Genomic DNA, 27,425 nt, shown 5'->3' on the forward strand with positions numbered 1-27,425 from the left:
CCAGCATATGGACTTCTCGAGAGTTTCTTTGGTAACGTGCGTAATCGTTCTACACAATTATTTGAAGATTTGCTTGTCTAATTCCCTGCAAAAACGTTCCAGGTTGTATTTTGATGGATCTGACTGTACTCTGACCTCTCACATCTGAAGGTTTTATTATTTTTAGCATATAGAATTCATGTATTATGTGTTAGAATGTAAATTAATGAGATATAAAAGCATGTACACGGTTTGATATCTATAACTGGTCTATTCCAAGTCTTACACTTCATCTATTTGATGGGATGTGAATAAGCACACGTATAAAATCATCCAAATTTCGAAGACAGCTTTTACTGATGTGTGTATCTTAGTCACCGGATCAGATGTGCAGAGCAGACGGATGGATGTGAGCTCACAAACAGCACCTTTTGGCACAGGAAGTGACATCAACAGCATTTGAAAACAGAGAAACTGCCTAATAAGATGGATAAGCAGTTGCCCACCATGTGTGATTTTAAAACCCCAACCTCCTCCAAAACTTTCTTTGACTATGATGATTTAGAAAATGTTTGTCATAAGGGTTTTTCTTTATATTCGAACATACTTCACCTACGGCAAGGGAGTCTGAGCTTTGTTTTGAGTGCCACATTCCTGCTTTTTACAATATGGGTTTGTAAAGCTAATGTTGTTGGCTGGATTCCCTTATAACCATTTGTCAGAGATGAAAAACAAACCTAACTGACATATGTACGTTAATAACTAAAAAGTAAATGAGGGAACTTGTCTGTCCTTGAGTTGACTCAGTGATTTTGCACAAGGCATTTGACAGATCAGCTGGAAGAAAAGACAATTTAAATGTTTATTGTTACAACTTTTCACAAAGACAAACAAAATACAGAGCAAAAAAAACAACAAAAAACTATGATGTAATTCAAAGTGGCTTATTATGACTATTTGGCAAGTATGCGGTACGCTAATCTCTTTATTCAAATTCTGAATCGACATTATTCCACAGCTAACCTGCCGTAAAATCAAAATAACAAAGCTTAATCTTAGTGTGAAACATTTTTACTGGTGTATTTCTGGAGAACAGGACAATGCGACCTTTTGTTTGCTGCTTTGGATGCATTTATAAACTCTGTCTGAGCTTTACGTCACACACTATTTACGCAACGTCCGCACAGTTTCGTTAGTGTGATTTAAATAAAAACAAACCCGGATTAACCCTAACATAGCTGCACATAACCAAATAAATCTGTTTAAAAAATAGATAAATATATCAATAGAACACATTTCTGGATTATATTTATTTAACTTAAGCTTTCACGTTTTCATTGGTGATTGTAGAAACTAAAGTGCTGAAGTGAAACCGTGTGAGGATTTTCGAATGGGAGGTGAAATCCACGGCTTGATCTCCGCCCATTTACAAGCTGGGAAACTTTAGTTCATTCGTAATGTTTGCATAATACTTTATAAGAGGCGGCCAGGCTGTTTCATAATGCGTGTTGTCAGGGGCTGAGGCTGTAGTGTTTAGTAGTGTTGTTGTGTGTGTGTGTGACGATCAGCGATGCGCTGCGCGAGACTCTTGCTGCAACGCTCGCACGCGCTCCACAGACGCGCTGTCAACACTTCTGCGGTCGGAGCCGCGTTTAATGTTCAGCACCAACGACTGGAACATTTACACAAAAATGTGGTGAGACTTTTATAAAGAATAATTTAAGAAGACGTTTATAAATTATAATATATACTTGTGCTTTAACAGTAAAATAATTTAGGTGTGTAGCCTAAATACCAACCTGTCTGTCTTTAGAAGGTATTATTTTTATTTTATTACTTTTATAAAATAATTTAATGATTAAAAATATATAAATGTGTATATTTATATAAAATTTAATTTATATTTTTATATAAAATATAAAAATGCGGAGCATCGTTTAATTGTTCAACATCAACGACTGGAACATTTACACAAAAATGTGGTGAGACTTTTATAATAAATAATTTAAGAAGACGTTTATAAATTATAATATATACTTGTGCTTTAACAGTAAAATAATTTAGGTGTGTAGCCTACATACCAACCTGTCTGTCTTTATAAGATATTATAATTTTTTATTACTTTTATAAAATAATTTTAATGATTAAAAATGTGTATATTTATATAAAATTTATATTTTTATATAAAATATAAAAACGCGGAGCATCGTTTAATGTTCAGCATCAACGACTGGAACATTTACAGAAAAACGTGGTGAGACTTTTATAATGAATAATTTAAGAAGACGTTTATAGATTTAAATTATAATATATACTTGTGTTTTAACAGTAAAATAATTTATGTGTACATACCAACCTGTCTGTCTTTATAAGGTATACATTTTTTATTACTTTTATAAAATAATTTAATGATTAAAAATATATAAATGTGTATATTTATATAAAATTTAATTTATATTTTTATATAAAATATAAAAACGCGGAGCATCGTTTAATGTTCAACATCAACGACTGGAACATTTACATTACATTTTTTTATTACTTTTATAAAATAACTTTAATGGAATTGTATAATATTTTTATTGGTTACATTGTATAATGATTATAACATCTTAATTTGTGAATCACTTTTCACTCTATCTTACTTTTTTAATATTATACATTACACATTGTTTCAAAGCAGGTTGACAGTAATAAACAGGAAAATAGTGATCTATGATGCAAACTTATTCAAACACGAGACAGATTCTGCTGTAAAGCAACTCAACAGAAGTACTTATTCAGCTCTATAATTATGTAAAGTTATGAAATGAGTTAAATTCAGCTATAAACAACTACAGATAACAAGAGTCATTATTCAGCTCAAGGATGTGACTGCTTTTTACAAGTTGAAATCTAGTAATTACGGTGATTATGACATGATGTGAATACCAGTTCAATAACAGTGTCGAATGACAATGTTGCAGAGTTTGTCGATTATTAAACAAAGCCAAAACAGCTGTATAAAATCATCATTCAAGTTTTGTTATCACCCGATAATGTCAGTTGCAGTTCTCCTCTGGACAAATGAACGAATATGATTATGATTCCATTCGGCATCACAAGTCAGATTGTGGATTGATGTACGGGTGAATCTCGAAAAATTAGAATATCGCCCATCAATGTATTTCAGTAATTCAAATTAAAAGGTGAAACTAATATATTTAGTATATATAACTATATACATATGCATGATCATACTTTTCAGAGGGCCGACATTTCTGTATTTAAAATCCTTTTTTTTTATTGATTCCATGTAATATTAAAATTTTCTGAGATTTTGAATCTGGGGTTTTCATAAACTGTACGCCATAATCATCAAAATTATAACTTTTGCACGATATTCAGATTTTTCAAGTTTCACGTGTAATTTCAGTATTTACATCCAGCTTCTTCTGCTTGATGATCGGGTTCTAGCATGATAAATGTTATTTTCGGGTTCAGATGTGCGGGTTGCATGTTGGTGTGTATGATCAAATGATTCTGTTTACTTGGGTACCACCTGTTTGTTTGTTGTTTGAGCTTATTAAAAGTCCATCATTTCCCTGTGATGTGATATGCTATTGGCTGTTTATGCAAGCTAATATGCAATCACCTCAGTTGTGTTGCAGTGCACAATGAAAGTAAGTGTCTTTCCTCTCGGTTCTCAGGGTCTTTTCGGGGTGCCGGAGCTCAGCGGTCCCGCCGGGTTCCAGATGTCTCTGTGTCAGGCTCTCAGGGAAGCAGAGCTGCTGGTCCACAAGGCTTGCACACACACTCCTGGTGCCGTCACTGTGGACACATTTGACCAGCTGTCCGACAGCTTATGCAAAGTGGCAGACCTGGTAAACTTTATTGTGTTGGTGTAATGTAGACTGTGATTCTTGTTAGGGGTCTGTTAAATTTCAGAGTTTGTGTTTGTTTCAGGCAGATTTCATCAAAGTGGCTCATCCGGACGCTGCGTTCCGGGAGGCGGCGGGAAGGACATGCCTTGATATCGGAACGGTTGTGGAAAAGTGGGTATCTGTCGTCTGGTTATTCTGGTTTTAATGTCATAAAAATATTTGTGTTTTATTTTTATTTGTGTGTGTATGTTACAGACTCAATACAAATGTTGATTTGTATCAGAGTCTGAAGAATTTGCTGGAAAACGAGGCTGTTTTGGCCACGCTGGACCCAGTCACAAGGCAGGTTTTATTACTTATATGCATTAAACCTCACTTGCAGACCTGCATAAGTCATATCTAATATTACTATGTAAAAAATTTAATGCTAGTAGCTACTATCATTTGAAGTAACTATAGTCAAATTAGCTAACATTATAAGGCTAGTGATTTTAGGCAGGACAAAAATTAAATCTAGGTAACTTGACCACATTATCTAGTAGGAATGATAATTATTTTAGTAGTCTTGACTAAATGAATTTAAGTTCATACAGCAAGATTACGACAAATAATTTCAAACAAATTCGATTTTGTTGGAAAAATTTAATTCAATTTCGTGGAAAGGTTTTCCTTAATTTAATTAAGTTGGTTCAACAGCTTATTTTCTTGAGTGTGTGTGCTGAGGTCATTCCTATTTTATTTGTGTACAGTTTAATTATTAACACTAAAAGCACACTCTTTTTACGACTAAAATAACAGTAAAGGGTAAAAAAAAAAAAAAAATCCCAAAAATTTTAACGAAAAAAACTGAATTCCCAAAAATTGAAATGGAAAAAAAGGAATTTGCAAAAATTAAAATGGAAAAAAAGGAAATTTGGGAAAAAATAAAACGGATTTTATAGGGCCCTACATTTTAAAATGTAATTTATTCCTTTGATGCAAAGCTGAATGTTCAGCATCATTACTCCAGTCTTCAGTGTCACATGATCCTTCAGAAATCAGTATAATATGCAGATTTGGTGCTGAAGAAATATTATTATTATCAGTGTTAAAACAGTTGTGCGGCTTAATATTATTTTTTTGGAGAACCTGATAGATTTTTTTTAGGATTCTTTGATAAATAGAAAGTTCAAAAAAACAGCATTTATTTGAAATATAAACTTTTTTTAAACTATATAATTGTCTCTACTGTCACTTTTGATCAATTTGAATGGATCCCTGCTGAATAAAAGTATATATATTCTTATTTTTTTGACATTTTTTTTATTTTTTACTTTTAAACCGTAATGTATATGTTTCTGTTGCTGGTTTAGGAGAGTGGCAGAGCTCTTCATGTTAGATTTTGAGATCAGTGGAATACATCTGGATGAATCAAAGGTGAGAACAACCCCAAGTCCAAAATACAAGCCTGTTCTAATGTGATCATACTGATTATTATAATCTTTCTTTATGAATCATCTCAGAGGAGCAAGGCTGTCGCTCTGAACGTGAAGCTACTGGATCTCAACCACGAGTTTTTGAGCGGCTCTCAGCTCCCGAACGCCGTAGAGAAGCACGTTCTTCCAGAGCACATCCGCCACTGCTTCTCTATAGACGGGAACCGCGTTCAAATCGGCGGCTTGCATGCTGACTCTCCTAATGAGTTGGTGTGTGTGATCAGATGATTCTGTTTACTTGGGTACCACCTGTTAGTTTGTTTGTTGCTTGAGCTTATAGACCTTTCTCACAATAACCGTAAACACGTAATCGTTGTGGAAGCGGAGTTCCTGTCAAGCGTCAACACTTTAGAAAAACAGAAAATGGATCAGAGAATCTACACATCTTCGCTAACGGATTTGCCAAATATTACATTCGCCGGCGTTACACGACTCGTGGAGGAAAACTCCGTCAGAAAAAATAAAAGAAAAAAATTAATAAAGGGTACATATTTTTACAAATAAAATGTAACGTCCTGTGGAATCATTCATTCACAGACAGCATACGAAGATGTCCAACTGATAAAGATCTGCATCGCTGGCAAAAATATGATCCATTTGCAGATTTGCTGTCACTAGACTAAACTGTAGATCCACGGCCACTTCATCCAACGCTCTTGATGTTCTTAAATCTTCCTGTTACGAATTCGAGTCGAGTGTGAATTGAAAGCGCTTCAGAGATTCAGTGCGTGAGGAACTGAACAGAACATTCAAACTGATTCGCGAACCGATTTAGACAGATCTGCCAACATGTTTGATGAAGTCTTTGAACAGAATCGACTCAAAAGAGTGATTCATTTGTGAATTGAGCATCGCTCATCATGCCCATAAAAAAGATTCAGCGTGCTTGTAATAAACTACGCAGTTAACAATATGTATTGCATTAAAAATAAAGTAACTAGAGGAACGTCGCCCAACGTAACGAAGTAAAAGTACAGTTTTTTCATTAGAAATGTACTCGAGTTAAAGTAAAAGTACCCACATTTAAATCTACTCTTAAAAGTACAATTTCTCAAGTAAATGTAACAGTTAACGAAGTAAATGTACTTCGTTACTAGTACCCACCTCTGCAAATCATTAGCGTGTCCACTTAGACATAATGTATGTATATTATAGAGGATATATACTATCTGACTAAAGCATTATAGTCTGCTTTTAATGAAGCATTATGGTATCGATTTGTTCTGTTTATGGTTGTCCAAGTGAACGTCTTGTGTGTAGCGACAATAATGTTAAGTGCTCCCCTTTTTAATCGTAAAGTTTGGTCCTTCATCCCGCCGGATAGCCTGAATCCATTTCCGTCTAACTTCACTATCAACAGGGAAGGAATGAAACGACAGATATGGCTGCTTTTGTGAATAACTACAACAGTCCGGTACGCTACAAGGACTCTTGCTCGTTGCTTGCCCCATTTGTTTACGTATTGCCCTGACCGGGGAGGAAGAAGATTTGTTAGCTCGAAAGATAACTCCACGTTTAGTTCAAACACATTTGATTTTATTACGTCCCTCATGTACACACTCGAACAACCGGTCATACTTCCCCACTTCCCCCACAACAGTGCCCACTTATGGTGAGATATGCCGTTAAAATAACACACAGGAGTAACAATCTCCCTCTCTCTAAAGAGAAAAAAACCAACAAAAAAAACGTCCAACTAAGCTGTCAGGGTGTATTAAATTAGAACAACAATATAACATAAAAGGTTATTAGTAAGGGAAGGGGGAACTCATGCTTGAGTTCACTTAACAGGCCAGCATCCTTCATAGAGAGCCTTAAGAAGTGAGGTTGAGGAAGCTCCCTTTTTTGTAAGACAGTCTGCAAGTTGATCTTTTGTTTCAGACCATAACACTTGATCAACCCTCTTAGTTTGGATCAGTTCTTTTATCGAACTGATTTCCAAACGCAGTCTTTTCTCAGCAACAAACTTAGTAGACTTCAGTACATCAACAAGAGAGAAATTATCGGAGACACAGATTATGGGTACAGGAGAAACAGTACAACCAGCATTCAGTTCAGAAAACAGCGTTGACAAAAAAATTGCATTATCAATCCCCTCAGATATAGCAAGCCTTTCACCTGCAAGAGTGCTTCTGACAACTCTCTTAATTCTCTTAGATTGCCATGAAATAGGAGAGAACTGCCCATTTTCACCCATCAAAACGATGAAGTACCCACCTTGAGTACCCCCATCTGAAAAGATTTGCAAATGATGCATCAGTGAATGTAACCATCTTTAAGTTACTGTCTTTCCCAAGCCGTTTGAAAATTCAACTGAACTGACTTGGTCTTGAGTTTACAGACTACCCTATTAGCTTCATTAATGTTCTGTACTGTAGCTTGTTTGAGACAAGATGCCAAATTACTTGCATCAAACATGACATCAGGCCTGCTCTGTCTCGCAACCCACAGAAGTTGACCTATCTTTGACCTAAGTTGTTCTCTCTCCTCTTCTGTGAGAGGTGAAGCGGACTCTGCTGCTCGTGAAGGCGTGATATGTATGGGCTGTAGTTGCTGAATGTATGTCATTTGTTGTATTTGTACTTTCTTGCCCAAAGTCACAAAATCCACACCCACATAGGAAAAGTTATTGTGAGCTTCACGACCTACATTGAACTTTGACCTAAGGTAAGGTATGACACTCTCTGAAAACAGCTGTGAACCTCCCCATATGATATCATCAACCTGACAAGCAAGTACACCAGTTACCTTCGCGTCCTCATCAAGCCGGTAGAAAACTGCAGGGTCAACCTTAGACACTGTTGTAAACCTTGTTCTTCTTAAGTGTAGAAAAACTCAGAAGCGAAAACCAGGAGACGTTGGGATATCTTTCAATGCAGAAGTTACTCTTTATTGAAGACTTTGCTGTTGCGATGCTGTAGTTACCAAGTCTAAAATCTTACCCAAGTCTAACTCAATATCTAAAAACACAGTGTTTTATCCTTCCAAAGGGGAAGGGATTTACATAAAAGTGGGGAGGCAATCTGAACAAAGCATGTAAATGTAAGTAAAGGAATCAGCACTTTACCGGAAGTTCCACAGCCCTGATCTCGTCAGCATAGCAGGGTGATTCAAATGTAAATATCCTAATCCAATCAGCCAGACTCTTCACCGACTGGGACAGTGGCTCTGAGAGCCATTAGAACAAAAGGTGAGAGTTTCAGTAATCTACCCGACTGTATCACCCATCTTAATGGCCAGGAAGTGCATACAGACAAAAGCTAATGTCCGAGACCTGAATTGCTTGGCTTACAATAGAGAGATCAGGACTGGCAATGAATCTCTTACTGATAATTCTGATATCATCATTTATACTTCAAATGCTAAATTCAGTCTACTAAACTTTCTCAGTGTTTATACTATTGTATTGGAACCGAAAAACATTTAATAAATTTGTAACACTACAACACAATACCTCCTGCTTCAGTCATAATGCTTTTAACTCTGTTATACCAATACAAGGAGGCATCAGCTAAACCATACACACATTTTCTTAGTTTCCAAAGTGTCCCTGTGCCATTGGCCTCCAGTGGTTGTTTGATAAAAATGTCTCTGTCTGGACAGCTCCATGCCTTGTAGGAAGGCAGATTTTATGTCCATTGAGTGAAGTTCCCATTGCCTTTGACATAACAATGCCACTAGAAGTCTCAGTGACTCTGATGCACAAGTCGGCGAGTCCTTTTGCAGCTCAGAAACTTGTAGCTCCTCAAATCCTCGTGCAACAAGTCTTGCTTTGGGAACTAATCCATTTTCAGTCTCTTTCAAAGTGCACACCCATCGAGTTGAGACGCACTTTTGTCCTCTGTCTTTAACTTCTTCAAACACCTCGTTCTGTCTCCAATTTTGTATTTCCTTTTCTTTTGCTTCATCAAAAGACACATCCTTAGTCACAAAAACATCCTCATGTGTATCCGAATTTGGAACCTCTTTCTGGACACGAAGATCCTCTAATTGTGACAGATCTGCTGATTCACTGTTACCAGCTATCTCCGCTGGCTCAAGTAGCTCCAAGTTATACCAGTTCTTATATTTTTCCATTGGCTTTTCCAGCACGTCCTAGCAACTTTGCTGTTTGTGAAACACCACTTGCTTGGTTTCTAAATGTCACAATTTGTCCAGTCTTTATGTTAATGTTTCCTATGTCTGATCTCTCTGCTTCTGCATTTTCAACAGCAGGTAAACGATCATTCTCTGCGTTTTCTAAATTATTCTCTTCTCTTCAATGATATCCACTGTACGTTGTCCTTGGTTATTCTCCTCAGAGACAATCTGAGGCTCTGCATTTTCATGAGTAACTTTTCTTAACCTCAGTTGGTGCAATCTGACACAGGTGCCTCCATGTCTGACAAAAACAACTGCACTATCCTGTCCAATAACCACTCTAGGCCCTTTCCATTCTGGACAGTCCACTGGTTTGTAATAAACCTTACCTCCCGGTTCGTATCGCTCGTCAGTGGGCCGTAACTGTTTCTTTAGAGCTCTCCGTATCCTCTCCGAACATTCAGCTTCTGTAAAAGCCTTTCTTGCAGCATGCAGGTCTGAAATGTGCTTAGCAACCCATTCACTCTTGGTAGTCCCCTCTAGAGCCGGTGCTTTGTCTATTAACACTGAGGGCAGATTAGGATTCTGCCCGAACACCAGCTGATGTGGACTGTACCCATGGACACTTTGCATACAGTTCTTTGCCATCAAGGCCCAGTCCATTGCAATGCTCCAGTCACATTCAGTACTAGCTTTCACTTTCATTATGATCTCAGTTAAGGTTTGATTACGGCGCTCCAACAGCCCATTGCTCCAGGGGCTGTAGGCAGGTGTTGTCTTAACTTCAATATTGAAGTTCTCGGCCATGTCTCTCACTTCTTCATTATTAAACTCGCGACCATTGTCACTGAATAGCTTTTGTGGTGGGCCATGTACACTGATCCAATCGTGGATAAAACGCTTGACAATTTCAGAAGCCCTCTTGGTGGTGAGGACACTTCCAGCACTAAAACGAGTAAACTGGTCAATGATGTGTAGGTACCAGACCCCTGGCTCAAGCTCGTGCAAATCTATAGCAACTGTTTCATTATACATAGATGCCAGTGGTAATCCGACAGCAGGTTTTGGTTTGGTTCTACAGTATTTCTGACACGCTTCACATTGATTTATGAACTTTTGCAACAGGCTGGGGCATTCTGCGTTCTTGTTGCCAGAATTATGCATCAGTCTTAGTAGTTTGTCTGCAGAGGCATGCCCGAACTGTTTATGAAGCTTTTCCAAAACTTTAATCTTCTCACTTGTTCATCTTGTCTGTGATTGACAATATTTCATCTTCAACCGTTAATATCTGATCAGAGTGAGCAGGATTTTTATTTTCATTTTCCACAATGTACACACAATAATGTCCAGAGCTTGTAAAGTCTAGTTTGACCGGCTGGTTGAACATTACTGCGCTGTCATTTTCCATGTCCAGAACGGTCCCTGCCCTTTTTAATGATGTCTTACTCAAAAGCAGGGGGATGTTTACAGGTACCACTTCTGTTTCAATATTACACTTCATGTTGCCAATCTTTGCAGGAATCTTGACTCTTTTTCCTGAGTAAACTACTTTTCCATCTCCAAACTTGAAAGGCCTGTGACTTTCTGCTTCTGTTTCTTTCATCATCTTTACACTTTTCTTCTGTAACACAGTACTGTAGTTGTCAAGCCACTCTTGTCCACAGACTGTCCTAGTACAAGCAGTGTCTATTATTGCTGAGCCAAATCATTCGGTCATGAATATTTCTGCATCTGTCGGTGATTCTTTGGTGTACAGAGTAATATTACACTCTTCCATGTCAGTTTTATCTTCTGTAATCTTAACACTCTCACCTTAATGCGGACAATCTTTGACCCAGTGATATGTACTTTGGCACACTGCACATTTCGATCGCCGTCCGTACTGATCTAGCGGGTTAGTACCGGGCTGTGGAGTTTTCTGATGAGCGCTTTGCTGCCAGGATTTACTTTTTTGCCGTCGCTGCTCTGTCACAAACATGGACTCCTGGCTAATACTTTGTGCTGCCGCGCTCGTTTTTCCGCCAAATATTCTCTTCAGAGCGGACTTCATCGAGGCATAAGTTAAGTCAGTGCATGCAGTTAGAGCCAACTGCCTATCCGTCGTATCCAAACACGCAGTATCCAAAAGCTTAAAAGCTAAAACTGCGTCGGGTAGCTCCATGTTGTACTTTTTCATCCGAGAATAGCGCTGTTCGAGATCAATAATACAGTCCGTGTTGGACATGTTCGCTTCTTTCATAATCCGGTCGAAATCTGATTAAGCATCGTAGATCCTGTCCTTTTCCTCTTTAAGGAACAAAGCATCCAGTTTCGCTAACAAAGTGGTCATTCCAGTGTCTTTATTTAGATCATCTACTGGAATTTCCATAGCCGTATCCCGCGCACTTCCTGATAGCGCCAGGGCGACAGCAAGAGCTTGTTTTTTTTTTTTTTTCAAATCGGTAACTCTGGTCCAAATGTTGACTTCATTCTTCCAGCTTTCGTAGGGTTTTCCTTCTTCAAACGTTGGTGGAACCCTGTAGTTAGCAGCCATCCTCTGCTACCAATGTTAGCTCGAAAGATAACTCCACGTTTAGTTCAAACACATTTGATTTTATTCCGTCCCTCATGTACACACTCGAACAACCCACCAACACAGACCCCCTTTTCTTCGCCCCCCCGAAGACCCACAGTGCCCACTTATGGTGAGATATGCCGTTAAAATAACACACAGGAGTAACAGATTTCCACAACGATTGCGTATTTCCGGTCATAAATACGGAAGTTGTGAGAAAGGTCTATTAAAAGTGCACACAAAAATCCATAATTCCCCTGTGATGTGACATGCTATTGGCTGTTTCTGCAAGCTGAATAGCAAGGTATGCTTTCAAGTGTCTTTTTTTCTTCCCTCTGGTAGGTGCGGGAAGCTGCGTATAAAATATTTCTGTACCCCAACTCTAGTCTTTTGCTTTGTCTGGATGAGCTTTTGGCTTGTAGACATGAGCTGGCAACATTAGTGGGCTATGAGTCGTTTGTTTACAGGGCTTTGAAAGGAACAATGGCTAAAAACCCAGGTAAAATAGCTTTTAATCAGATTATCAACCGCTGGCTATAGTTCTAGCTACGTTTTGCGTAAAAGCTGCAAATGAAGGAGCAATGAAAACATACTAGTAAACAAATTTGTTTGTTTTACAGAGACTGTGATGAAGTTTTTGAAGCTGCTAACAGAAAAACTGTCTGACCGGTACGTTTCACACTAATTGCTGTTTCTGAATCAGAGTCATTGAAGTGTTGTAAAGCTTACTCCACGTTTGTTTGTCATAACACAGAACATCAAAGGACTTCATGATGATGAAAGAAATGAAGAAGAAAACACACTCAACAAATCCTGTAAATGTTTATTTTGAGCACCGGATTTGTTTTGTGAATGTTTGTTCGTTTGCATCACAAATGCGGACTAAATATTGTTTGTTTTTTACATGTCAGGAAGTGATGCCGTGGGATCATGCGTACCTCAGCGGTGCCATACGAACAGAGAAGTACGGCGTTTTCATGCATACAGCCCTGTGAATAAACGAGTTTATCCTCATATACGCTCATGTACCTGTAGGTTTAACATTGATCCCAGCGTCTACAGTCCGTACTTCTCTCTCGGCGCTTGCATGGAGGGACTCGACCATCTCTTCACGCAGCTTCTGGGCATTTCTTTTCAAACGGTGCAGCCGAAGATGGGTGAAGTGTGGAGCGAAGATGTTCGAAAGCTGGTGAGCTGCTCTCCTCCGTCTTCGTATACTCCGTTTTAAAGATCAACCCTCCGTCAATCACTTACAGATGTATCTATGCAGCTGAATTTACTGTTTCTTGTGCTACAAACAGGCCTTGGTCCATGAAACAGAGGGACTGCTGGGATACATCTACTGTGATTTCTTCCGTAGACCTGATAAACCTCACCAGGTACAGCTGTCTGCTCTTGACTGATTCTGTACAGTGCTGACATACACTAAGGTACTAATGATGTACTATACATGAATATCAGATGATGTCACCAACGTCTCCTCACTGACGTCACTCAATTCTAAAACTTGTCTTCCGCCATCTTGAGTACCTGATTCGGCAAGATCGATACGTCAGTCGCAAAGGAAGTAGAGCTTATTCTCTGGCCGAGCCCGAAGTTGCGGGCCGATATTTCCCGTCAATATCCTCGGGCCGGGCCCTTGATCTAGAGACGTGCACTCCCAATGCAAAAGAGTGCGGCGCGGGACTAGATTTGATGGCGAATGCGAGCGGCAATGCACTCTGTGTGTGTGTGCGCGTTGCAGGGAGAATAAAACGATTCTCGGGACTCCCGCAAACTAGAAATATCTATGAATAAAACATAAAAACTAATACATTTTTGCAGAAAAGCAACAAGAACTAAAACAAAATAGAAACGATTTACAGGCCAGAGTTTCCTTTTAAAACACGTTTGCAGCGTTGAGCGATGTAGCCAAAAACAGACATACGTGTTGATTTCTTCAACGCAAAGGCCAATCAGAAGCATTTAAGATAGACTCTCCTCACTGCTCAAAACCTCTATGCTCAAAACTGACTTTTTGTTCAGAGCTCTGTATGCTGACAAATCCTCTAATTGTAACAAACAAAGTGTATATATTATGAAAGATTCATTGTGCAGTCGGCTTAATTGATATTAACAGAGATGTGAGATCGCGATTAACTGATGTCAGCTTTTTAGGAATTATTAAGGGAGCGCACTTTGCGCGCATTCAGTCAAAATCCTTCAATCATATCATGACCAACCATGCACGCAGCTGCTTGCTTTTATGTTATAACAGTGGTTTGTGTGTGCAAACTCTCTGTGCAGTGTTCATGTTGTCTGTGGTGAGTCGATGTAAAGGATAATGAGCTTACGCTAGCTTAGGGCTGTGCGATATCACGATTTATGATCGTGGATTAAAATATATCCGCCATCTGCTTTTGAAGAAATGTTGTAGTATTGTGCATTCTATCAGTTCTGGCGCCTCCGTCTCAGCATAGGCTACAACGCGACGTATATTCAACTCAAATGATAACGCAAAGGAACGGGACAATGCAGTTCACATAAGTTCATTATTTGCATGTGCTAACAAGTCATTCACGTGTTGATGCGCGGTTCTAACGAGCGCTTTTCTGAGCGCGTACACCCGAAGCTCATGCACACTAAGCCTGTCTAACAACAGCGACAGGTTACTGAACGAAGTTATCTTTCTAGTCTTATTGCGCGAATACTGTCAAATACACACAGGGTTTACATAAACAAAGTTGGTTATGTATAAAGTGAAACAAACAGAGAAAATCTGCTTCCTAGCTAATGCCGTCAGTATTGTAGACAGTACCCGGCAGGTACTCAAGATGGCGGCAGTCAACTGGAAAAAGAGCGGATGACGTAAGAGGTCATGTGACTGATATTCATGTATATATGGAAATGTGCTTTTCCTTGCGTTTTTCACCTGTAGACGACAGCGTTGTTCCTCATTCACACAGATCCACGAAAACAACTAAAAACACTGTCTTATTCATGCCAGGCCAATAGCTGGCGATGCCACTTTGTGAAGAAACGCTACGTGCCTTTAGACTGAACACGTAATACGCACAAAGTCACCGTTCGTTTTTGTAGTTTACACGGAGACAATAGCAGTATCGTTTTCAAAAACATGCACTTTGAAACTGTTTTCAAAAGTTTGCGTTTTAAGGTTCCCAAAACGCTGTTGTCATGAGCGGCCAAAACCCATAAAATGGTTGCTGGCACAACTCCAGTACACAGGGAGTCCTTTATAATATTCAAAACAAAAGGGCACAAGGAAGCAAAGCATGATTTAAACAGACCAAATGGTATGGGATCTAGTAAAGATGTAGCTGCTTTCATTTTTGAAACCTCTGCTAAGAGAGAATGTGAGTCAATTGTACAGAATTTAGACAACTTCAGAATCAGAATAAAGATGTAGGATGTTTATCGTACAATTTTTGCTTATATGTCAACAGGATCATTTCAAGCACTGGACTTGATAACTTTTTTCATTTCGTATTTTTATTGTGAGCATAAAATAGATTCTTAAGTAGTTTTTCATATTTATATTATTTTTTCAAGTGACTATGGTGGTGTTAAAACAATGCATTCTATCAACGCTTCTATCAGCATATTGATGAATCCCTCGCACTAGACGGGTATTATCATACTGTGATGATGAAGACCATTATGCCACATTTAATTCACATGTATACTTTTAAAAGGATTTCTGAAGTACTATGGCAGTAAAGAGTCCTCTCGTGCTGATTGGATGGATCATTTGAATGTGTTCCTCAAGAACTTTGAACTTAAAACATATTTTGAACAAATTTATTGTAGTTTTTTGTTTTTTTTACAAAAAAACACTAAGCAGCACAACAGTTTTCAACATTATAATAATACAAAGTTTCTTGAGCAGCAAATCGGCATATTAGAAGGATCTCTGAAGGATCATGTGACACTGAAAACTGGAGTAATGATTCTGAATAATTAAAATATCTGAAATTTTAATAATATTTCACAATATTAGTTTTTTTTATTGTTATAAAAACGAAAAATACAGCCTTGATGAGCATAAGAGACTTTTAAAAACATGTGACTAGCCCCAAACGTTTGAATGGTAGTGTATACAGTATATTTTTTATTTGATTTATGAACATATGTCCCCCTGTATGGCAGGACTGTCACTTCACCATCCGCGGCGGGCGTCTGAGGGAGGATGGCGTGTACCAGCTGCCGGTTGTGGTGCTGATGCTGAGTCTTCCTCCACCCAGCGGCAGAACCCCGTCTCTGCTCACTCCCTCCATGGTGGAAAACCTGTTTCATGAGATGGGACACGCCATGCACTCCATGTTAGGCAGGACTCGCTATCAGCATGTCGCAGGTCAGAGTTCACGTCATAATTACAGCATTTCTCACATCACTATTTACATCTGCACAACAGTTAGTTCAACCTCCACAACATTTGGTCATGTGTGCACATCATAGTCGCAGCTTCTCATTCCTTCCAACAAACTGCAAATGCTTTTAGACATGCATCAATTGCTTTCATACAACTCTCTGCTGTTTTATAACATTATCATTTAGTGCTGGGCGGTAAACCGGTTCAAACCGAAAACCGGTTTATATTTTCGTCACGATATTGATTTTGAATAAACCGCCATACCGGTGTATTTAATTACACAACGTTCGGTACGAACGTTACGCTGCGCGACACTGTTTCAGACGGACCCTTTACAATGTTGCACTTCTAAGCAGCGACGAGTGAGAGTAAACAAACAGCAGTGTCTGTTACGTTACATGGACGATGGATGCTGAGCGCATTATTGTAGCGCGAAAGTACATTAATATAATGCGCGAGCGAATCTCTCTGCTCTCGCGCGGAATATAATGTGCCGCGCTCTCAGATACACGCTGCTCTTGCTAATATAGGTCTATTTTCTCTGTGCTCGCTCAGAGAATCCTGCACTTAAAACGTGTTCAGTGCAATCGCGAATCTCTCCTCTTCCCCAGCTTACAATTTTACGTTATAAGAACGTTTTCATAACGTTCCCATTAAGTTATAAAAACGTTAACGTTATTTCTGAATGTTCTATGAACATTCAAAATGTCCAGTTTTTTAGACGTTGTATTAACGTTATTTCTTGGTTATAAGAACTTTATTCAAAACGTTATAAGAACGTTCAATTCTCGCGTTATGTAAACATTGTGTTAACGTTATTTCCTGGTTATAAGAACGTTATTAGAACGTTAAGAAATAACTATTTTAGGTTATACTGGGCGCTATTCTACTCTACAATATTCCCTAATGACAGTAAAATAGACCATCGTAAGTCAATTTACTGCAGTAATTCCTCTCTCAACCAGTAGAAAATGCTTTGAACACCTGATTATGCATGAAAGAAAAAAACGTCATAAACCGGAAAACCGGCATAATTTTGACAAAAAACGTAATATAAATTTTTGGTCAAACCGCCCATCACTATTATCATTTGCTTATGTCATATCAGTCAAAACTAACTATACTTGTGAATGCTGAATATTCATTCCATATAAAACTAATAGTCTTCATTTCATTGCTTCAGTCATCACATACACAAATGTTGTACTAGTTGTCAAAATCTGTCAAGCAAATTTTACAATCTTTTTTCAATCCTAAATTGAACAATTTCTGTCAGGTGAAGCTGTGTCCAGACAGAGAGGAACGTCTGGATGTGAATGAATGATTTACAGTATTATGTATGTATGTATGTTGTATGTTCAGTTCCAGTATGTCCTGCAATATTGTGTACAGCTCTACACAAAGGGAGTTTATGTTTGTTGTAAATAAGGATGTATTTTTTCTTTTGCACAATGCTGTGAACAAATTACAATTGCAAAGAGCATATGCAGTAAAAATGTGAAACATATATATTCAGTGTCTTGTACTCAGTTACCTCACTTAATACAGTAATGTGTAACTTTACTGTAGTTTTCCAATGGCTGTGCTATTGTGCTGTATACAGTATATAGTGCTGTCTTGAGCATTTCCAGGTAGTGTCACCGAGATCTGATTTCTTTGCATTGGAAAACATGTTTCTCATAATGAAAACATTCTTGTTCATAAACAATGGTGTCAGGATTTTTCATCTTGATGACACCGACACTTTCATTGACATGAATACTTGCTTTTGAGGAATGAGCGATCCATTCTGAGCAAGTGACACGCTTTTGCAGGTTATCAACTAGTTTTCCCAGTTTGTACTAATTGCATTAACTGTTGTGCAGATGTAAATAGTGATGTGAGAAATGCACCGAAGCGACTGAGAAAAGCTGCAAAGGGATCTTCAGGGTTATTTGGTGATGATTACGACAGCTACTAATTTATACTCCTTTAGCCTCAATAAAATGAATGGAGAGTGTTAACAAATTGAATTTACATGGCGAATAACTTGTTTGATTTATTTACGTATCAATAAAGGAACCAGGTGCGCCACAGACTTTGCTGAAGTCCCTTCTGTTCTGATGGAGTATTTCGCTTCAGATTATCGTGTTGTGAGCCAGTTTGCTCGTCATTATCAGACTGGAGAGGTGGGTTTGTGCACATCATCTCTGTATCTGAACCCCATTAGAAGAACTGCTTGTTGATTTAACACGTCTTTTGTTTCCTCCAGGCCCTTCCAGAGAGCCTAGTGTCCCGTTTATGTGAGTCGAAGAGGGTTTGTAGTGCGGCTGACACTCAGCTACAGGTAATGGGACTGGCAGGAAGAATGACAGAACTTTACTGAATCAGGAGGAATTATGAATGTCAACTATAGTTGAGAAATTCTAGGATTAGTTCACCTCAAAATGAAAATGTCCTAATAATTTACTCACCCCAATGCCATCCAAGATATCCATGTCTTTCTTTCCTCAGTGCAAGAGAAAATATTTTTTTTGAGGAAAACATTTCTGGATTTTTCTTCCAATAATGGACTTCAATGACAACCCAAATCAAGACAAGTCCAAATCAATGCAGTTTCAAAGATCTTTGAAGTGCTTCAACGGACTGTGCACGATCAGCTGAGGAGGGCGAAACGATAGGTCATTTAAAAAAAATATATATATAAATACTTTTTAACTACAATTGTTTGGATTGAGCTGATCTGCAACGTGCCGGGATCTACGTCATCACGTTGAAAGGTCACGCTCGATGTCGCCGGCGCCGGTGGAAGTACCGAAATCCAGAAATGTTTTCCTCAAAAAACGTATTTTCTCTTCCACTGAGGAAAGAAAGACATGGATATCTTGGATGGCATTGGGGTGAGTAAATTATTAGGAAATTTTCATTTTGAGGTAAACTAATCCTTTAACCCTGTAAAGCCTGACATAATAGTCAGACAAAATATATATATTTTTTAATTGAAACATTTATTGAATCTTTAGAGAAAAAAAGTTTGTATATATATTTGTTTTTTAATCATATTTGGTACAACAGGCTTTTATTGCTCATATTATATAGAAGAATCATACAATACACTCTAAAGGGTTAAAAGTCTACTAGTCATAGTATTTATGTTTTAGTGTAATTCTTCTCTTTTCAGGTTTTCTATGCAGCTTTGGATCAGGTTTATCATGGAAAACCACTTTACAGATCAACCACTGACATCCTCAGAGAAGTGCAGGAGACATTTTACGGGTTACCATATGTTTATGACACGGTGAGTTGCAGGGTCTCTTTTAAGGCGCTTTTTTTATTTTATTTTTTACCTATAATCAGGGTTCCCACACCTTGGTTAACTTCAAATTCAAGGACCTTTCAAGGACTTTCCAGGTCCAATATCCTCAAATTCAACGACTTACTCACAGCGCTTCTGTGTTGTACGTCACACGTAGCCTCACTATTGGCCGACGCTGGTCATGTGTGTGATGATGCGTGTGACGTACAACACAGAAGCGCTGCGCTGTTACACTAGTGAACTCACTCGACGCCCACAGAGAAGGACATCAATAGTTGAAATAAAGTCGTTATTTTTGTTTGTTTTTGCTCACAAAAAGTATTCTCGTCGCTTGATAAACTTAAGATTGAGCCACTGTAGTCACTTGGACTGTTTTAACGATGTCTTTAATAACTTTTGGGGAACAAGTTTAGGGAGAGTAATTACTGAGAGCAGGGGCGTGTCTAGAAGGGGGGCACGGGGTGGCACTGCCCCCCCCCCGGAATATGATTGTGCCCCCCCCAACATCATTGGGCTAGATTTACTGGCAACCTGACAATGCCCAACGCCATTGGATCAGAGCGCTGTCAATCACTGCTTGATTTGCGATTCGCAAAGCGGAATCACAGGTCCGTGTTTTTCAAACAGTAGGAGAGAGAGACACATCGACACGTCACTGTTTATGGTATATACACATTCAATTACAGTATATATTTTGAAATATGTGTGATTTATCAAACCAGTAACGTTAGATTAGCTAATGTAACTTTGGCAGACTGAATAGAGATGACTTGTCAGTGTTATTCTGCGGCAGCGCACACGACTACATAAATATAGATACTTATTACTTTATCTTTTGTTTTAAAGACTAAAGCAGAAGCCGTGGTAAACATTAAAATGTGAGAACTTTACATGCAACTCTAATTTATACTGAATGGGTTTTTGTTTATTTTTACACCGCAACAGGACAACCAAGGTTTCTTTAAGAAGAAACCATGTCCATCTCATGAAAGTGTGTATCTATACCACGAATGTTATTTCTCGCGCCATTTATACGCGAAAAATGATTTTAGCTTGCATATGTTACGCACTAAAAAGGGTAGGATAAGGGGTGTGGAACGCGTGCGTATCGCCATAAAGTGTGTATCATATGCACGCAAAAACTATTTGTGGCGTATAAATGGCACGAGAAATAACATTCGTTATATAGATACGCACTTTGATGAGATCGGGCTCACCATGTCAGAGAACGTTCGTCGACACACATACACATTCAATGTTTGTGTTGAGAATAAAGCCAATTTTTACATTAAAGAATTTTAACATTAAAATAGTGTTAAATGACTAATTAATAGGTGATGTTTTTTATTTACTAGAACAAAACTGTGTGGTCCAATCCATGTGAAATACAAAATGATTTTCAGGCTCTTGTTCAGTTCCACATTTAATACCATAGGGCACTGGGCATTGCAAAGATTTTTTAAATCGTGCTTAATATTTTCTAAACAAGTATTTATTTCCAGTTGAATTTTCTGATTTCCCATGGGCCCCCCTGACTGGTTCTTGGTCCCCCCTGTTTATAAAATCCTGGAATCGCCCCTGACTGAGAGAACTTACATTTTTGGGTGAACTATCTCTTTAATGTGGGGACACATTTCAAGGGAGAGCAAGGTTACTACATCAGGTTACCTTGTAAGATACATTGTTAGTTTTGCGCACGTGAACGTCATGGCAACGTACAACACAAAGTAACTCACGCGGGAAACACTTGACGTAAATGCAGCGTAACTAACGTAAATCAAGCAAGCTAGTATGCACAAGTGTTGACGAAATGATTTTTAAAAATATTCATATTCACAAATTTTCAAGGACCCGTGGGAACCCTGTGTAATGTTTAAAATAAAAACTAATCCTACATGTTGTCTGATGATGTAGGCTTGGCAGCTGAGATTTAGTCACCTGGTCGGCTATGGTGCTAAATATTACTCGTACCTCCTGTCCAGGGCGGTGGCCTCGATGGTGTGGAGGCAGTGCTTTCGACAGGACCCCTTCAGTAGGTCGGTGTAATGCCATTCATATGCATATTTTGTATTATTTTATGGTGAATGCAGAGTGCACAAATGTACATCAAACTGGTACCCAAGGTGACGTGAAATACTATTCCTTATTTTTGGGAACCCACTAGGGTTCACTATTAAAACATACAAAATGAACCGTCTTTTTTGCAGAGTGATGGGAGAGCGTTATCGAAGAGAGATGCTCGCTCATGGAGGAAGCAAAGAGCCTATGCTGATGGTCCAAGGTAATTAAAACACTTGAAATATTAAAAGTTGAATTTTTTCCGAGTAAATATTCCCTCATTTTGTGTCCTCAGGAATGCTACAGAAAGCCCCGACCATTGAAGACTTTGTTGATGCACTAGTGCTGGATCATGATGCAAATTTAAAACCAAACTTTGAACTTTAGTGAATTGAACTTGTCTAACCAGCGGCATTTAAGGAATGTTGGGTTAAATTGTGAAAAATAATAATTTTTATTCACATACACTGGATATCACCTCACTTTTTCCCTATGTGTTCCGCCTTATTAAAATGTGAATAGATGACATGAAAATAAGCATCACTTCTATCTATTGTGCATCAGTTCAGTTGCATTTCACATTAAATACTTTGTGCATTGATAGTAGGTGCAGATTTAAAGGGATATTTCACCCAAAAATGAAAATTATATAATTTACTCACGTGTCATTCCAAACCCCAAAGACTTTCCTTCATCTTTGGAACAAATGAAATCTGAGAGCTTTCTATCCCTCCATAGACAGTTACCACTTTCACACTTCAAAAAGTTCATAGAAAGATTGTAAAACTAATCCATGAATAGCGGTTTAATCCAAATTTTCTGAAGACTTAAATCACTTTATATGAACAGATTTAATTTGGGCTTTAGAATAGAAAGCTCCCAGATTTCATTTGTGTTCCGAAGATGAACGAAAGTCTTATGGGTTTGGAAACGACATGAGCGGATGGTTTGATCAAGCTTGTATGGTTTGATCAACTCCATGTCATAATATAACTCCAATACATTTTATTTTCGTTGGAAAGTGTGTCTACTCTGTTGCCATCTCGATCTGCTAGGTTAGGATACTTCTCAGCACTCTAGGGCTGCAACAACTAATCGATAAAATCGATTATAATCGATTATGAAAATCGTTGTCAACGAATGTCATTATCGATTAGTTGGTCTGCTTACGTCACGGGGAGCGTTTACTGGTACGCACACACACGCAAGGTCTCTCTCCCTCAGGCGCTCTGCCGAGCGCGCGCGCTACACGGTTTGGAGCAGTCTCTTCTGTCTCGCATGCGCGCTCTTGCTTGCGCGCTCTAGATTTCGGGAGTTTGAACTAATTCGCGGGCATCAGGGAGCCGCAATCAATATGCGGGAGACTCCCGGGACTTCCGGGATCTTGGGATGTCTGTATTTTGTCTCGAGCATCAGGTTGCGCAATCAGTTCGCTCCCAACGTAAGTGATGGATTAAAATAGCGCTACCGCAGAAATAGGTTAAATTAAAACGGTGTTTACAAAGTGAAGCATTAAATACAAAGGCAGTTAATAACAGCAGCAGTAAAATATTGTTTTTTAGTCACTGTACTCAGTGGTTTTCAGCGAATGCTTGTGCACTAATGCATAATTTCTCCTGTCCTTTACTCAAGCCTGTTAGCTTGCTGGGCAACGTTACCTCCATTCCGTTCTCTTTTTATAGCATTTGTCTACTAAGTTTTAATTGTTTTTCAAACGCGATCTACTGCGGCTCTACGTTCACACAATTGTTTTCAGTCTTTCTATATTTATTTAATCAATTTATCCTTATATTATTCTTTTATATATTATATTCTTTATCCTTATATTCCTTATATATAATTAATTTTAAATAAAAATTAAATGAATTATATATTTTAGATGTTTTTAGTTTGTTTTTAGTTCAGATATTCACATCTGAACAACATGTCTGTGTAAATTTGTTTTAACAAAAATTGTGTTAAAACATAATATGTTGGATATCATTTTAACAATAATCATGTTTGTCAACTTGCCATCAGCAATTATCATTAAAAACAATGCAAATGTTGATATTAGTAAAACTCAATGTGTGGCTTTTGCACTTTTTAAAGTACACTTTTACACATAAATACCCTGATTTACGGTTTTATTTAGTTATAATAAAAAAAAAATCTAATTTAATTTCTATCCGATTAATCGAAAAAATAATCGTCCGATTAATCGATTATCAAAATAATCGTTAGTTGCAGCCCTACAGCACTCTTAAATAATTTAGGAGCCAAGACCTAGTCTTAACACTTAGGAACCCATTGAAACTGCGATTTTTAATCCCAGTACCATTTAACTATAAAATTATGCAATCTTGGTTAATTTTTTCAGGTTTAGCCTATAAAGCAAATACTTGCTTTATTCCTGTTTTCTGCTTCGGCATATTATAGAGCCAAATTGGATAAATTGTGCAACGATATTTGTGTTGGTGTGTTGGTATGGATGTCCGAGTGTGTGTTTGTAATATTGAGAGAAAAACTCAACTGCAAATAACAAATTCAATCAGTGTGTGTGAGTTTTGCTGCACCCGATTTGGAAGATCTGTTACTGTGCCCAAACAATATCTCACTGAAAGCTCATTTTTTCTAATTCCAGATTCATAAACATCACCATCCTGTCATAACCAGACCCAATATAACAACAAACCTAATAAATCCCAATATACATTTCACACAGATATTCTCAAAGATTCTTCTAAACGGCACAGACACTGGTACACGTTCACTTTAAAGAAGAAAAGCACAAACACAAGTTTCATTTTGTGGTTTATTTACCTATACAAAAGACCATAAACTCAAGCCAAGGTGGAATCTGAAAAAGAGATGAATAAACATTTAAGGAATCCGGTAGGTAAAAACATTGAAAGACATCAAATATGACAAAATTAACAATTTAGTAAATAATGACCATGTTATGCCTCCTTCTCCGGAACGACCTCATCTGTGCCCTTGGTGTTCCTGGTGTAGATCACCTGAGCCCTGTGCTTGGACACCAGCTTGATGAGACCTGACGACGACAAATGACAAACGTCATAACACACTCCATCTCTTTTTGTGCCAAGTTAAATGTGCACTTTTGGCTTTATTTACACATTTGCAGAATTTCCAGTAATGAGCTAAAAATCAAAGGTTGAGGGTTTGAACCCTTAAAAATGTAAGACATACATTAATATCGTAGCTTAAAATAGTAATGTAAAAAAACTATTGTAATCATATTTTTTATTTTCACAGGACAATTGTAATTTACATCAATATATTTTACATGTAGTTAATTTTCATAATTATATATACAAATACTAGTAATTAATGTGTCATTAAATTACTGAAATATTAACCAACAAGGGATTCGACTGAAAACATTTGGCAACCATTTCCGCCACACAAGAAAAGAATTACAAGTCAAAATTCTGACAGTCATATTTATGAAATGAAAAGACGAAATTGACAGTCATAGATATGACATTAAAAAGTCAAAATTCTGACTTAGTGCTAATTCTGACAAGGCCAAATTATGACAGTAATAATGACATAGAAAGTCACTATTTTGACCTTTTAATATAATTGCGGCTTAGTTTGTCACTCACAACTATGACTTAGTATGTAACTTTCGACTTGAAATTAAGATTCATTAAAATTATGACGCATCCTTTATCAACATTTATTCTCATAATTATCACTTATGTCAATTCAGACTGTCATAATTGAGATTTACTAAAGCATTATTTTCTTATGCTGTGGAAATGGGCTTCCATAGATGTGTGATGTACATTAACCACATGAATCAATCATATTAACTAGGGGTATAACAATATATCATAATAAAAAACAACAACATGTATCGTGGATAGGTCACCCAAAATAGAAATTACCAGTTTTCTGATTGACTACATTAAACTACAATATATAATGTTGAATATAATGTACAATAATGCAATGGGGGAATATTTGTGCTGATAATGCCAAATGTCACCAGTAAAAAGTGGCGTACATTATTTTAAATATACCTAGCCAGTGACAAGAGTGCAAGCATATTCGTCTAAAATAATTCTGTATTTTCAGCTTCATGAATATTTTTATTCTGGTGTCACCATTGTCCACGCCTAATCATTTACACCCACAATGTAATATCAAATTTAGCATTTAATCAACAGAACATTTTTCGTTAACCTTTTATCATGTCTTGGAGAATCGCAATAATATTGTATCGCGAGTTCAGTATCGAATCGTGACATTATAGTATCGTAATATGAGGTGTATGTTCACCTTTCCCGAGCAGCTCCTGCAGGGCAGCCCTGGCCAGCGAGCCCCGGATCTTCAGTCTCTCAGAAACCACAGCCGGGGTGATCAGCTTGTAGTTGGGAACTTCTTTGTACAGTTTGTCATATGTGGCCTTGTCGAAGAGAACCAGGTTGTTCAGCTTGTCCCTCACCTTTCCTTTGGACCACTTCTACTCAAGACCAAATAGAAGGAAAAAAATTAATTTCAAGCACGCAAAATCACAGTTATTACTCATGACTGACAGGTGTGAAGTGGGGTGAATAAGTTAGTGAGCAAGTGTTTGTACCTTCTTCTTCGCTTTGCCTCCGGATTTGTTGACGGGATCCTTGTCCTTTTTGGACTTGCCCGCATCCTTCTTCTGCTTGCTATCCTTGGGCGGCTGGACAGTTACAGAAAAATCATTGAAATCACATGCAGAAATAAATACGTATTATATCAATTACATCGACAGAGTTGTAATAAACCCATGTGGTAATGCTGTGCGCGTGTGCTCGGGCCTCGCGCACGATGCGGCAACATTTCACACAAAATAACCACACACAAACGCTTAGACGGCCCGCTTATTCAGCATTATAGTATTCATTATGCTTTAAAAAGTAGGACACTGTGGTTATATTACGCCTATTTCACGTGAGAAGTGGGTAAAAAGTGATATTTTCTAACATTATGGAGTCGCTCGAGCACTCACCATGCTGAGGCGTTGCGAGCTGCGGAAGAGAAAGGAAGTAGCGCACGCGCACGTCCGCTTTGTCCGCGTGCACTTCGACTAGTGAAGCGCGTGCTCTCTCTGCACTCAGTGGCTCGCGCTCGTCACCTGCAGGACTGGAGCGAGCGGGGCGCTACGACGTGACACGTGACGTGACGTAGAGGACTAGTTCGTTCGGCCAAACAAAGTAATTATTAACCCTCTGGGGTCCTTCATTTCAGAGTCACACTCAGGACCTTCGGGTCCAAATGGGCCGGAATGGTGGGATTCATATTTATTAAAAGAAAATGATAAATTTCTTTTTACTTGTTTTTTATAATATTTTTTTCTTTTCTTTTTTGGTGTTTTGAGAATTTTATGATTTATAATTAATATTTATGCAATTAATAAGATCCATTTCCCCCCAGTTTGCCCCCCATTGAATATAATAGAAAATTATTAAAAATATATTTAAAAAAAAAAAAATTTAAAGCTGTATTTCATTTTAGAGTCAAGCCTAGACCTCATGAAAGCAATTTTTGAAATGAGATGGATGCCATCTGGTGGACAAACTGAGCATTTTAAAAATGCAAAACACATAGGTAATCTGAATTTATTGGTTTGTTTATGTATAAAAGTGTGTTTGTGTGTGTGTGTGTGTGTGTGTGTGTGTGTGTGTGTGTGTGTGTGTGTGTGTGTGTGTGTGTGTGTGTGTGTGTGTGTGTGTGTGTGTGTGTGTGTGTGTGTGTGTGTGTGTGGATG

The 27,425-nt window shown here is 38.0% G+C and overlaps 2 protein-coding genes across 4 annotated transcripts; one reads left to right on the top strand and one right to left on the bottom strand.

Annotated features, from left to right (window-relative positions):
• Positions 1-1,342: 1,342 nt before the first annotated feature.
• Positions 1,343-22,207, top strand: mipepb (mitochondrial intermediate peptidase b). 3 transcript variants are annotated; one of them, XM_077195666.1, is made up of 19 exons: positions 1,343-1,675; positions 3,669-3,842; positions 3,925-4,013; positions 4,098-4,184; positions 5,195-5,258; positions 5,345-5,527; positions 12,294-12,450; positions 12,572-12,620; positions 12,706-12,766; positions 12,863-12,915; positions 12,987-13,140; positions 13,253-13,330; positions 16,098-16,302; positions 18,379-18,488; positions 18,572-18,646; positions 19,481-19,597; positions 21,530-21,651; positions 21,823-21,896; positions 21,969-22,207. In XM_077195666.1, exons 1-19 carry the CDS (start codon positions 1,550-1,552, stop codon positions 22,058-22,060), a joined length of 2,070 nt encoding a protein of 689 aa, XP_077051781.1. In that variant the 5' UTR covers positions 1,343-1,549; the 3' UTR covers positions 22,061-22,207. The 3 variants fall into 3 exon arrangements, 2 of the variants coding, with proteins under 2 accessions (XP_077051781.1, XP_077051782.1); XR_013190229.1 differs by having other exon boundaries at positions 1,348-1,675; positions 21,598-21,651; XM_077195667.1 differs by having other exon boundaries at positions 1,361-1,675; positions 3,929-4,013.
• Positions 22,208-24,453: 2,246 nt separating this feature from the next.
• Positions 24,454-26,793, bottom strand: rps25 (ribosomal protein S25). Its single transcript, XM_077195679.1, has 5 exons — positions 26,667-26,793; positions 26,265-26,357; positions 25,964-26,147; positions 24,609-24,707; positions 24,454-24,512 (listed from the first exon to the last, which is right to left on the bottom strand). The coding sequence occupies exons 1-4, from the start codon at positions 26,667-26,669 to the stop codon at positions 24,613-24,615; spliced, it is 375 nt and encodes a 124-aa protein (XP_077051794.1). The 5' UTR covers positions 26,670-26,793; the 3' UTR covers positions 24,454-24,512; positions 24,609-24,612.
• Positions 26,794-27,425: the final 632 nt, after the last annotated feature.

The sequence above is a fragment of the Siphateles boraxobius genome, unplaced genomic scaffold, assembly GCF_051911475.1.
Source record: "Siphateles boraxobius isolate OS27281-9 unplaced genomic scaffold, OSU_SipBor_1 34, whole genome shotgun sequence".
Lineage (NCBI taxonomy): Eukaryota > Metazoa > Chordata > Actinopteri > Cypriniformes > Leuciscidae > Siphateles > Siphateles boraxobius.

Coding starts and splice junctions, on each gene's coding strand:
- mipepb (XM_077195666.1), top strand. CDS start 1,550: ATGCGCTGCGCGAGACTCTTGCTGCAACGCTCGCACGCGCTCCACAGA. Junction 5,528..12,293: donor CTGACTCTCCTAATGAGTTG/GTGTGTGTGATC, acceptor TCCCTCTGGTAG/GTGCGGGAAGCTGCGTATAA. Junction 16,303..18,378: donor TCGCTATCAGCATGTCGCAG/GTCAGAGTTCAC, acceptor GTATCAATAAAG/GAACCAGGTGCGCCACAGAC.
- rps25 (XM_077195679.1), bottom strand. Junction 26,148..26,264: donor GAGGCAAAGCGAAGAAGAAG/GTACAAACACTT, acceptor GGTCTTGAGTAG/AAGTGGTCCAAAGGAAAGGT. Junction 24,708..25,963: donor GCAGGAGCTGCTCGGGAAAG/GTGAACATACAC, acceptor TGTCGTCGTCAG/GTCTCATCAAGCTGGTGTCC.